At 49.7% G+C, this 12,726-nt stretch overlaps 1 protein-coding gene across 2 annotated transcripts in view; it reads right to left on the bottom strand.

Annotated features, from left to right (window-relative positions):
* INTS1 (integrator complex subunit 1) overlaps positions 1-12,726 on the bottom strand; it is a 35,981-nt gene that overhangs the window by 22,315 nt on the left and 940 nt on the right. For both annotated transcript variants that reach the window (XM_030577227.1, XM_030577228.1), the window contains exons 3-18: positions 12,112-12,402; positions 11,199-11,395; positions 9,547-9,684; positions 8,516-8,675; positions 7,893-7,998; positions 7,378-7,564; positions 7,085-7,230; positions 6,623-6,764; positions 6,040-6,216; positions 5,458-5,566; positions 4,674-4,794; positions 3,757-3,834; positions 3,043-3,197; positions 1,686-1,782; positions 823-914; positions 231-291 (exon numbers count right to left, since the gene is read on the bottom strand). In XM_030577227.1, the coding sequence (XP_030433087.1) occupies positions 231-291; positions 823-914; positions 1,686-1,782; positions 3,043-3,197; positions 3,757-3,834; positions 4,674-4,794; positions 5,458-5,566; positions 6,040-6,216; positions 6,623-6,764; positions 7,085-7,230; positions 7,378-7,564; positions 7,893-7,998; positions 8,516-8,675; positions 9,547-9,684; positions 11,199-11,395; positions 12,112-12,402 (2,257 nt within the window). The remainder of the gene's footprint in view (positions 1-230; positions 292-822; positions 915-1,685; positions 1,783-3,042; positions 3,198-3,756; positions 3,835-4,673; positions 4,795-5,457; positions 5,567-6,039; positions 6,217-6,622; positions 6,765-7,084; positions 7,231-7,377; positions 7,565-7,892; positions 7,999-8,515; positions 8,676-9,546; positions 9,685-11,198; positions 11,396-12,111; positions 12,403-12,726) is intronic.

Below are 12,726 nucleotides of genomic sequence, written 5' to 3' on the forward strand. Positions count from 1 at the left end.
GATATCTCAGAGCCTGGCTTCACTGCCCGTCAGTGACAGCTGAGGGAGGTGCCCTCGCTCTTTCTAGGCTCAGCCACAGCTGCTGTCCAGCTAGTTTCACTTCCGTAAGCTTTGTGCCAAACCTCATCTCCCCCTACCCCTCAAACAGAGAAAGGAAGAAACCATCAGGTGCAAACTTGGTTCAGAAATCCGTTCTCTTCAGGAGTGGGATGAAATGGAACAACACTCACTTAGTCATGACCATTTCCATGAGCATCTTTAGCGTGGGATACTCCTCCCAGGCAGCCAACCCTGCAATCCAGGAGAAAAGGGCAGTCAGGGGATTAGACATTCAGTCAGAATATTTGCCGAGATGTGTGCGCACAGAGCATACCATACTCCCTCCCCACCCCCCTTAGACTCGTTCCCTCACACACACAGAACAGGGGCACTCACAACTAGTCCCGCAGCTCACACTATGCTCTTTCTGCAGGGGGGTTCAGGAGCAGGGTACAAGATGCCCCAGAACTCAGCCAGTGCACTTCACACTCACCTCCTCTCCCTCTTGCTGTCACCGTCCCCAGACATTACCATTCCACCTGACAAACCACTCTGCAATGGCTGCTCAAATCCTGCCTTGCCACTTACCACCTGATCCAAATTCCTTCTAGACACGCCCCCAACCTGCAGAGCTCTGCTTGCGCAGCACATATGCATCAGCGCGTAGTCATGCAACAACAAAATCCTCATGTGCATCTTCAGCTGAGACAGCAGGAGTCAGCAGAGCCCCTCCTGTGACACACTTCAGCTGCCCTGGTACTCTGAGAAGTGCTCATAACTCACCAATGTTTTCAGGGTTGAATGCAGCCACCACCAGGAGGAGAGGCCAAGCCTTCCAGTAGAGGGTAGAGATGGCTAGATTTGGAGGCTGATACCTGAAAAAGCCATTGGCAGAACAAAGTTATTTGTATTCAGAGTTGTCTGTTCTAACCACTAGACCAGTGGTTCTCAACTTATTACACACTGTGGGCCGCATATGTGGCTCATAATGTGTTACCTGCACTGCAGGGGCCAGGTGGCAGGGCAGCGGCAGCCCGGATCCCGACCCTGGACCCCAGTGCGCTGGCCAGTCAGCTACATGACCCAGACCCCATGGGGCCAGCCAGCAGCCCTGACCCCAGAACCAGCGTGGTGGGCCAGCTGCCCTGACACCGACCCGGCCGGGAAGCGGGGCAACCAGGAACCTGGTGGACCCCTGCATGCGGGCAGGCCTTTAGCACACAGCTGAGCTGGACCACAGTTATGTGCTAATTAGGCGGCATGCGGCCCACGGGTTGAGAACCACTGCGCTAGACACATTGATTCTCTGCTTAGTTTTTCATTGTTTGCATTCAGCATTGTCAGAGTCCTGAAGATATTTCAAGTGAATACCTTTCTCAAGTGAGTGTGCACAGAGACCTGGAAGGATCAGCTGCAAATACTCCCACAGACAAATGTCAGAGCTTCTCCAGAGGGAAGTCCCTACCATGCCCAGTCACTGGGAATCAGCTCCAAGGTACAGATCCCACCCTCTGCTCCCCAGAAATTCCCACCAGATCAAGACATTATTACCAGCTTATCCTAGGGAAGGGTTCCAGTACTCTTGGAAACAAGGTGAGCAGAAGCAAGAACGTTGCAACTAAGAGTTGTGCATCTACAAGCCTTACCCTGGGGGAAGCTGGATGTTCTCTGGATGATGATAAGTACACAGATTTAAGACTGCATCGATCAGTTGGATTCTCTCCACCCTCAGGACCTCTACATCTAAAGTGGGAAGAGAACAAACAGGTTATAGACATGGGTGCTTGGCTGATAGTGCTTAAGGAAACACGTTAATAAGCTGTACTGAAAGGCTAACCTCAAATGATTCTATCATCACAGGCTTTGGGAACAATCAAAGTTTATGGAGAAATCAGGATCAGAAACAGCTCTATAATTAAATATATATTGAGTTTTTCAGCTAAAGACGAATTTTAAGTTCTCTGATTAGGAAAAACATTTTTCAAACCTAACAAGCACTGCACTATTTACTTCTAGGGAACAGATTTAGAAGAAAATTAACAGTAAATCCATTCAGTAGTTTAGGAGTTCAGAGAAGTGAAAAATGCCCTTTTTCAATCCAGGTCTGCTGTCTAACCATTCTGGGCCCCTCTAACTTACAAAAAACTGTTTCAAGACTTGAAATGATGTAGCATTTAGACCATTAATATCTTGTGATTGATCACGTTTCCATTGGTGTGTCTAACAACAGAGTCTAGTTTCTTCACTTTTTAGACTTGTGTTTTTACTGCTCAATGCCCAGAGTATGCTATGTGCTTTAGAGACATGCTTTGACACCACCCTTAACTCTGCCCCAGACACACCTGCAATCAACACGTACAGCTCAAATCACATGGTTATATTAGTCTGAGTGATAGCCACACTGACAGAGTTCATAACTACACCTGCTTGGCCAGGTGATTTGTGAAGGTAATCTATCACAGGTCAATACTGAATATAAGCTGCAAGTCCAAAAGAATACTTTAGTCAATCACCTTAACTCTTTTTTTAGGGTTTAGAATATTTTTAATTGACTTCTATGCTCACATAAGTGTTAAATTACTGCCTGTAAAAACGTTAGTTTCCTCTGGGTAATAACAATTGCACTACTTAGCCCTTATACAGCCAGTAATTAGCAAATAATAACCCACTGTGGAGGTGTGTTTAGCTCATTTTCACGGTGGCAGGGAGATGACTGACTCGCCCAAAGACAGAGAGAGAGCCAATGGCAGAAAGTTTCTGGCTCCTAGTCATTTGCTTCAACAACTAGATCAAAACGTTCTTTCCCAGTCTAATGCAGCTGGACTTACTACCTGCTCCAACCATTCTGAGGTATATCGGGGGAACAGTGGTACACGTGCACTGGAGACTCTCTCAGAGCCGCGTGAAGGAGGGACAGGAGTGTGACAGGCTACCCGCTCTCAACAGGGCAGGAATTGCTACATCACCAAATCAATTTCACAAAGCCCTGCACAGCACTCCTACCATCTGCTTGTACAGCCGCTGCCCGCTTCACCAAGTGGTCAGCAAGCTCCATGGCATCGGCAGGCCCGAGGGGTGACCGTGACAAACCAATGACAAGGATCCGCATGAGTGTGTCTTCAAGGATAGGCACCTCAGAGCAGAGGCGCAGGAAGAAGCTGGGAATGAGAAACAGAGAGAAGGCAGTGACCCACTGCCCAAAGAGAGGGGAACCTTTCCTGATTGCAGCCTGCGGCTGGGCTCGTATTGCTTGGACATGGAACCAGTGAGAGCAGAGGAGAGCCACGATAGCCCATGTTAATGCCAAGGAAAATGCTCGCATCCCCCAGTTTAGTCACATATGAGAACAAGCTCCCTTCCAGAACATGGTTTAGTTTGCCCCCTGCAATTGAATTTTACAGATTCAGACAGGCAGGCTTCAGCTCCCCAGCAACACACAATGCAGGGCCATTCTCCCTGTAGCCACAGCACTAACTGGTGTGGGGATGGGGGGGGCGGGGGAAGAGGGGCAGGTGAAGACTGGAGAAACCCCATCTTCTGTGAAAACTGACGGGGACAATGAAAACCTCAGCAGAGCAGATGTCTCCAAGAGCAGATATCTCCAAGACAGAGGTATGGGGAGCTTAGTTAAACACCAGAAATGTCTGATTTCTCCTCTCCTTGCTGCCACAGCTCTGCCCATGGAAACCCAATTGCAAGCGAGGTGCATGCACTTACTTGCGGTCGCTCTCAGGGGGCCAGTTGTCCCATTTGTAGTAGGTCTCTGGCTGCTCTGTGAACAGCACCTTGTGGAGACTGCAGAGAGAAACAATACTAAACTCTCAACTCTTGCTGAAACCCAGTGGATCTTTCCCCGGTGTGTGAACTGAGAGCCCTGGGGGCTGGAGCACAATACAATCCACAGAAGAATATATGATACAGGCAGCAGCCAGGTGAGCTTCCCCACACTGCTAACGTGCCCCAACCCCGACCCAGAAGGACTCCCTCCTCAGGCAAGAGGAAAGTTCTGCCAAGACTAACCAGGGGAACAGTTAGTACCAATTGCAATGGCGATGGGTGGTGCAATATGCACATCGTCTTCAGTACTTCCAAAGAGACCCCAATAGCCATCAGGTGGGAACAGATTTCAGTTATTACCGACCTTGGCTGATATGACTGATCTTTTGGTCCCATTACCAACGCCTCAAACCATCTAATCCCCTGTAGTATACTCTTGCCTCCAAGGGCAGAAAGTCTCGGAGACAGAGCTCTATCTGGTCTCCACTCTCTACAAGAACTTCCCTGTCTAGGAACCTTTCCCTCCATTATCAGATCTGATCAAAACACAGGGCCAAAGGGGCTGTTTCCTTGACAGCATAATTGGAATGTGAAAACCATGGAAATACTATCTAAAGCCTTTGGCATTAAAGTCTGTACAGAAGTGCATGTGAAATCCCAAAGGGAAAGCAAATCCATCTCCCTACCACTAGGGCAGAGTGTTCCTGCTGCTTGGCTGTTGGGATGGGGGAAGACACTCCAGTTGCTCTCAGGAGCACATGCACTGTCTCTACGTAGCATGTTTAGCAGAGTCAGTGATGTGACTGGGGGGGGGCGGGTTGGGGAGGAGGAAGAGGGGGGTTTCCGGAACCTCATACCAGTGCACGTAGTCCTTCGGAGCCAGTTTGCTGATAGAGGGAACCACTGTGTGGAGCCACCAGACAGCATCACGCTGGATGGCAGCAATCTGGTTCTGGAAGGAACGCAGCACCTCCAGGTCTGAAACAGGCATACACTCAGGCCAGGAACTTTGCACGTACTTCACAGCCCCCTGGGAAGCTGGGGGGTGGCTGTTATGAACAGCCATCTCACAAGCAGATGACTTCAGGGAGTCAGCAGTGACTAACCTGGCGAGAGGCCCAGCACACTAGTCCAGCTAACCATCAGCACCCACCACTACACATTTGGTAGCAGAGGGGGCTTTCTGGAACCATCCTTGGGAACTAGAATAAACCCTGGGACATTTGAGCAGAAATGCAGGGCTGAGACAAGGACACGCACAGGCAGCAGCTTTCCTATTAGTCCAAATAGTTGGCTCTCAGGTATTTTATAATTTTCACAGCTGCTCCATCGTACAAAAGCCAGGTTTCTGAACTGTCCCTCCCACCTCAGCTCAGTCTCCCTTTCCCCCTTCTAGTACAGATCTCTCAGCCACTGTTTTCTCTGGCTATTACAAGCACCTCTGCTCTGAGTGATTCCCAATGTTGACTGTGCATCCAGCTGGTAGATTTATTAAGATGTGGCCCATCACACCCCAACTCCACCAGCCAGGATTCTAGGGATTCTCTTCGACATCCAGCCTCACTACTCCCCGCCAGCACTTCTGGATGTTCTCTACCCCACATGTCCGACATTCAAAGGAATCCAGGTGAGGAGGCTTACTCTTTTTCTCTCCTTTGTCCCATGCAATCCCAGCCTCCTTCACCTGAGCTGTTATGCCGAGCATCATGGAGACAGCCAGCAGGTCAGTTATGTGGATGACAAACCGCTCCTAAAAAAAGATCACTACAATTGATATCCCAGCTGCATCTGGAGGAGGAGTGCCCATCATCCAAAGGTGCACCTGCTGCCAGAGATGCCTGTAAAATCACGAAGGATGCAGAGGCAATGCAGGGGTGCCGGTGAGGGGGTATTGGGACAGGAGACAGGAAGAAGGGCTCGTAAGTCCAAACAGTGTGGACAGAGAAGAAGGACTGGAACGTGGCCACTAAACTGCAAGAAGCAATAGCCAAGCTATACAGACAAGGAGGAAAGGGGACAAAGCATGTCCCCCTGAGCAATGTCATGGGGGAAATAAGCAAGAGAAGAGAGCAGGTAAGTCATGTAGAATAGAAGGGAGAGCAAGGGAGCACTGCATGGAGGGGTCAAGCCATCGGAGAAGGGAGAACGCCACAGAGTCCCTCAGGACACCAGTTGGAGTGCTGGGATGAGAAGAAGAGGTGGTACGGCAAGATGAGGTGGTACCTTGAATTCCATGTCTGTATATTGAGCCTCCTTCCGCTCCTGCATGAGCCCCAAGCAGAAAGCCTGGAAGTTGATCTCATGTTTCGTCTGTTTGATGATCTCTCGCAGCAGCGCCCGCGAGGCCCGCAGGTAATCATCCTTATTAGTCAGCAGATCCTGGAACACCATCGCCAGGAACTGAGGCCACAAAAGAGATGCCCTTTAGTGCCCAATATTCAGCATCAACATCCATGGACAGAGACTAGACACACCGAGTCCCTGCTGGCGTTATCGCTACACCAAGGCCTGAATGAATTCATTGGGGAGCTCTAACAGGAGAGCCACAATTAGGAGGGTGGGGCGTCGGGTCTCCTGAAGACGACAGTACCACCGATTACAAAGGCACATACCCAAAGGGTTCAGGAGTCAGACACTGTCCGTGCACATTTGTTTCAGAGAAACACTGTACACAGATTTCCAAACCAAAGGAAATACCTGTGCAGTTGGGGAGACTCCATTAAAATAAAGATCGAGTTCAGCCACTCTCCTCCGCAGGTATGTACTGATCACACACACACACCACCTGCAAGGCTACAGTCCCTACCTTGGGTGCTAGCTCAGAGCTGTGCTGTAGCACTGTGTAGAGAATCTGCATGTTGTTGGGGTTTCTTGCATTTGAAAGTTCATTGAAAATCACAAACTTGACCATGGTGCCCAGGTTGTCCCTGTGAGCATTCAGCAGCTCCCTGCAAGAGGAATTCAGAGTTAGCAGAGCATCCCACAGACCAGGGATTTCTTACTATTGGGCATTCAGTTCTAGTCTCTCAGCTCACATAAGAAAGACAGCGTGACAAGAAGAGAAGACACCACGTCCTCCAGCAGACAGAAAGGATTGTCTGCCAGTCAATCACTTGGTGACGCTCAGAACTCCACATGCCCTCAAGAGGGAATTCTAAGAGACTGCACTGAACCAGCCCTCCCTTCCAGTTCTTTAAACAGAAGCTGGGCCCCTTTGCAAACACCTATACTGCATTCAGACTGTCACACGCTCCCATTAATTGCTTACCTGACACACAGCATGTAGTGGTTGAGAAGGACTTTGGGTTTGAGACGGATTTTGATCAGGTTGGAAATGACCTCCATGTCCTCAGAGCCATGTGTGTTGCAGTTCATACAGACTGACATTAGCAAGTCCTGGGCTGGTCTGGTCAGCTACACAATAAGACCAGAAAGAGTCAACAACCAACTGCTATCACAGACAAGGTCAGAAATTCCTGGTCCTACTGGCCTGACCTCCAGACTAGTTACAGTGTAATTACAACCTCTATGGTCAGGAGAAAATGCCTCCAACACTCTTACCTTTGGGTTCTGCAACCACATCTCAAGCCTCTGAACAGCCATCAGCCGGACCTCTTTATAGCCACAAGTAGCCGTCAGCAGTCGAAGGAGGTTCCTGGAGACGTTATCCATTGGCTGGCGCCGGTTGAGCTGGTCCCGTAGCATGTCCAAGACATACTCTTCCACACTCTCTGCGAGGTCTTCATATCTGAGGCACAATAATCCCATGTTTGCTCACGTCCAAACTCTTCCTTTACCTAGTATCTGCTGAAACACCTCCCACACATAACCAAGCCCTGGAGAGCACAGGCCACTCAACAGCACGGACAACAAAACACTCCGGTCTCCAGGAGCTGGCACAAACCATTTCAGTGTCACTGGGCTGTATCTGGGGGAGACTCTCTCTCTAGGTGTGCCATAGGAGAGCTGGTTGGGGACGCTATAAACTTTGCAAGAATGGTTTCTGGATTAGGAGTCTGCACAGAGAGTTGCAATACCAAAAGGCTCTGTGATTGGGGAGGGAAAGGGCACTGTACCTGGGCATAAGCTGTCCTTCCTGCTCTGGACTCATCTTCTCCTCTGCAATCAGCAGCTCACTCTGGCTATCTTCCTCCTCTGCCATGGCAGGGTGGGGGCTGCTCCCTACAGACACACCAACACACAATCATGAATGGTTGTAATAACTCCTCAGCAACACCCCTTCCAAGAGACCTTTCACTAGCACTGAGGGATTCCGCTTCACATAGCTCCCCACAAAAGCCTCCTCCCCAGAAGTTCTCTTACCAGCGCCTGGTAAAAGTGCACTGGTGCACCAGTGCATTGGTATTCAGCCACACCTTGTCACTGCTTCCCCCACAATCTTCTAGGTAGATCTTTCAGGGCACTGCAGTACTTAGAGGAGCACTCAAATCTCATCCGTTTCTCCCCAAAAGTGACCTTCTTCCCCGGTGGTCCTTGCATCTCTCAAGGGGAGGAGTAGACACAAGAGAGTAATGAGAGGTGCCCCATCCTACCAAATAGGAGCGTGCTGCCCAAACTTTGTAAGCCCTAACTGGGATCCCCTCTGATGAGCTGTTACTAGACTATCAAGCTAAAAATATCTCTAGGCTCCGATCTTCTTCTCAACCACCTCGGCTCCGTTGCCCAGGCACCTCCTTACCTGCACTAAGATCACCTCCACTGCGGCCAACTTCCCCATGTAACAGCATGCTCTTCGGGGGCATCTTTGTACTGAAGGCTGTCTGGATGTTATCCACAAATGTCTTGCAGTGAGGGCTGTCCACCCAGATGCGCTCTCCAAGCGAGTCCTCAATGTAAACCTGCCGGAGGGCAAGAAGCAGAGTATAAATGGGAGCAATATTGACATCTATCCATCTTCGGTCCTTCCGTGGCCTGGTCACCGAGATAGGTGCGCACCTCACAACCTTCCACGTATTTATCCTCCCCACCACCCTGTAAAGTAGGGCAGGGCTATTATCCCTGTTGCATGATGGGGAACTGAGGCCCAGAGAGACTCGGCCAAGATCACACATGGGACTTGTGAGGGAACAGGGAACTGAATCCAGGTATCCAAACCCCAGGCTAGTATCCTAACCACTGGGAAATCTTTCTTCCCCAAAACTGTGAGTCTCCCCCATTTCATAGCTAGATCACTTCAAAATATTTAAGTCAGCTCCTGCTGCCGAACTAACAGACCTGGCTCTGTAGCTCTAGCTGCAGAATCTCGTGCTTTTAGACTCAGAGATCAAGCCCCACGGATGAACCATCCAGGAACACCACTGCACAAGGATGCACAATCAGGGGTGGCAGCGTATCTCAGAAGGGAGAATAGGAACGCTAGAGAGAGGCAGGGGAGGCAGCAGCATCTCAGTGTTGAATGAAAACTGAGCTGCAGACCTCTGTTTGAGAAACAAGGATTTCACCTCCCACAATCTTCCAACACAGCCATTGGTCCTGTTGCATATCTGCCCCATCTCAGAGAGCGACCTCCTTTTTTCCAATCTCCCCACAGCAATACCCCACTCTCCCCTCTACAGCATCACAGGGTAGCAGCAACAAGGCCTCTGCTCCTCTCCAATGTCACCCTGCCCTCCCCTACATGGTGACAAGCACAATGGTTGGCCAGCTCCTCTTGCCCCGCCCACCATGGCATCACCCAGTGGGACCGCTCTCCCCATAGCTACGATGTACCTTGACAAAGATCTCTGGCCAGTTCTCATCCTCCTCGTAAGCTGCCATAAGAAGGTTACAGGCCAAGACGGACACCAGGCTGTTCCCTTTGGCTTTGAAGTTGATGGAGGCATCCCTCCGGAGGAGGCTGCACAGTGCCTGGAAGATATCAGACAAGAATCAATCCCTCAAAAGATTAACACAAGGGAACACCTGTGGGTGACACTACAATGTTCAGTAACACTTGGGAGTTGCATAGTCAAAATCTAAAGAGAACCTTAGGCCACTGCCTCTCTATTAGACAGTGACTAACACTCCTGCAGTAAACTAAGGCGGCAGGTGTGACACCCTGGCACCGCCTTATTCACCACTGACCTACAATTAGGCTACGTTTAGTACAAAGTATGCCTTGCTAGGTATCATTCTAAAAGTCTTGATCTGCTAGACAATGTCTCGTTGGATTGTATGTGAAGTTATGAAGTTTGGCTCCGTATGTTCTACTGAAACATGTTGTGAGGTAGAGAAAACCCACAAGGAGCCTTTCAGGTAGAACAACAGAAAGTCCAAACAATGTTAATGGCTTATTGAGAAAATACACCAAAGCACAAGGATTACCCCAGGAACTGTGTACAACAGAAACCTCTCAGCGATAGCACTACACAAAGGGGGGAACTGTTTGACCCAGGTAATAGAAAAAGAGCTTTCCACCAAATTGGAAGAAGATATAAAGGGGAAAATGACCTCATGACTGCACCTCACTCTCCCTACAACAACACACCTGAAAGTACCGGAGGAAAAGGACTGAACTGCAGGGGGAAGGGCTAGTCCCAGACTAAAGGGATTTCTAGCGTGTGTATGGAAACTTCTGGTGGACGGCTTATATCATCCATCAGGGTGAGAGATTACTGATTCAGACCCTAACTAATACTACAGACTCAGTTTGCATTTTATGTTATTTCTTCTGGTAATCTACTTTGATCTGTTTGCTATCATTTATAACGACTGAAAAGCTATCCTTCTCTAGTTACTAAATCTGTTTTATATTTTATCCAAAACACTGTGTGTTGCTTGAAGTGCAAAGAGGATAAATCTCAGCTCAGGAACAAGAGTCGGTGCATGTCCACTTTCCTTTGCAGAAGTGGCAGACTGAGTTATAAATTCATACTGGCTGGATTTTGACCAGGGCAGGATGGTAGAGCTCTGGGTCTTAGGTTGGGGAGCTGGGAGTATTTTGGCTGTAGCCTCTCTATTGCGGGTTCATGAGTGGTAGGCCAGAGCATTCATGAACACAGCTGGGTGTGGTTTCTGCCTGTGGAGGTTGGTGAGAGTGCAAGCTTGGAGGGCTTTGCAGCTTGTCACATCACAGTGCAAGAGGAACCTAGATTGGAGAGACAGAGGGCTCAGCTGTACCTCAGTTCCAGGTGGCATCCCCCCAGAATCCAGTCACAGTAAAGAGTTGAGAGAAGGAAGGCACAGAGAAACCCACCATACAGTTCAGTTACATTCATTCAGCCCAATTCCTGGCACCAGGGAAATGCCACTGTGCTCAGAGGCTCCCAGAGCCAATCCCAGCACCAGTATGTCAGTGTCGGGAGCCCATGGTGCTCAGATGTTGAGATGTCACCTCACTGTGCTGTCATCACACTTGTTAATCAAAACAAACACAGTCTCACCTCAATAACCCCCTCAGTAGCAAATATATTGGGTTTGATTTTTGCCAGATACATCAGACTCAAGTACAACGTGGGGTCAGGCTTGGCTCTGTTCATTTTCAGCTGCTTGGCAGCTCCACACAACACCCCCTCAATGCGGTCATCATTGCCCTCTGCCTCAGCTGCTTCAATCTCATCCACCAGCACCGTGGGGACAACTGCAATCACAGGAAAACAGCTGTCAATACTGATCCCCCTGCAGCAAAGCCATGCCCCGGGAGACTTGAACAGAGTCTTTTCCCCACTTATGAAAGCTCTGCTGAAGACTCCTGTCCCTTTTGCTTGTATTCCTTGATCTCTCTCACTTTGTGTCTCTTTCTTTCTGCTAGAATTTAACCCCATTATTGTATCGAACACCAAGAAGCGGAAAGACATTCTACAAAACAACATGCAGGCTCCCAGAGCTTTCATTAAAATGCACAGCTGCCCCCTCCCCCACACATTAGTTACACAAGAAAGAGGTAAAGAGCTATAACATGGGGAAAATGACTTTCCAAGGAAGAGACCTTTCAAGCGCTGGTATTGGATATTCACCTGAAGTGAAAGACTAGATGGAGCAGCAGAGAGAGGGAAAAGAAGCCGAGCCAAAAGCAAAACACAGTGCCCAGATGTGGAAAGGATATGAGTGCGTTCAGGAGAGGGAATCCCGCCCGGCACTACGTCAGAGTGGGAAACCTGCACTGAACACAGGAGGATGCTAGTGTTACACTCCCTATGAGCCTTATGTCAACAGTGGCATTACTGGGGAAGAACACAGAATTCCCCAAGCATCAGCATACAGACCCGAGAAATGCTGCGTAGAAGAGTTGGATGCTACTATACCCCCTCTCACACAAGCACACAACTTCGATCAGAAAGCACAACACTGCTTTACCTTCAATTGGAATCACAGATGGTTCCTTTATGGAGGGTGAAATGGCCCGTTTCTCAGCCACTGCAGCCTCTGCCAGACGTCCCAGGGCACTCAGGGGAGGCGTGGAGCAGAGTTTGGGGCGTTTGGTCAATCCCGTCAGGCTGGATGCACTAGATAAAGCAGCGGATCCCTCCCGTTTACGTTCAGAGGGCAATCCAGCTGGAGCTGGCTTGAGCAGCGTGACGGCAGCTTTAGAATCATTGGCTTGCCCTTTCGACCCCAAGGCGATAAAATCTCCTGGTGGAGGATGAGCTACGAAAGGAAAATAGAAATGAGACCACAAAATCAGAAGTCTCCATTACCTCCCTTGAGCCACAAACCTACCCGGTGCCCTGGGCCCCAGGCCTTAGGACAAAGCAATGCAGAGACAAAGCCAAGGCAGATTTCGCTTGGAGGCTGGCACCAGGGGGCAGGGCTCACAAACAGCTGCCAGCCTTACTGGGTGGCCTGGAGGATGGGCATCAACAACCCCACTGACCACCAGCCACCTGGCCAAGCTTGGGGCACTATAAGAGCCTCCCCTTCTCCCTCCCAAGCTAGTGGCCAGTGGTCCCACTCAACGCAGGCTGCCCTGAT

This window comes from Gopherus evgoodei, chromosome 10 (assembly GCF_007399415.2).
Source record: "Gopherus evgoodei ecotype Sinaloan lineage chromosome 10, rGopEvg1_v1.p, whole genome shotgun sequence".
Lineage (NCBI taxonomy): Eukaryota > Metazoa > Chordata > Testudines > Testudinidae > Gopherus > Gopherus evgoodei.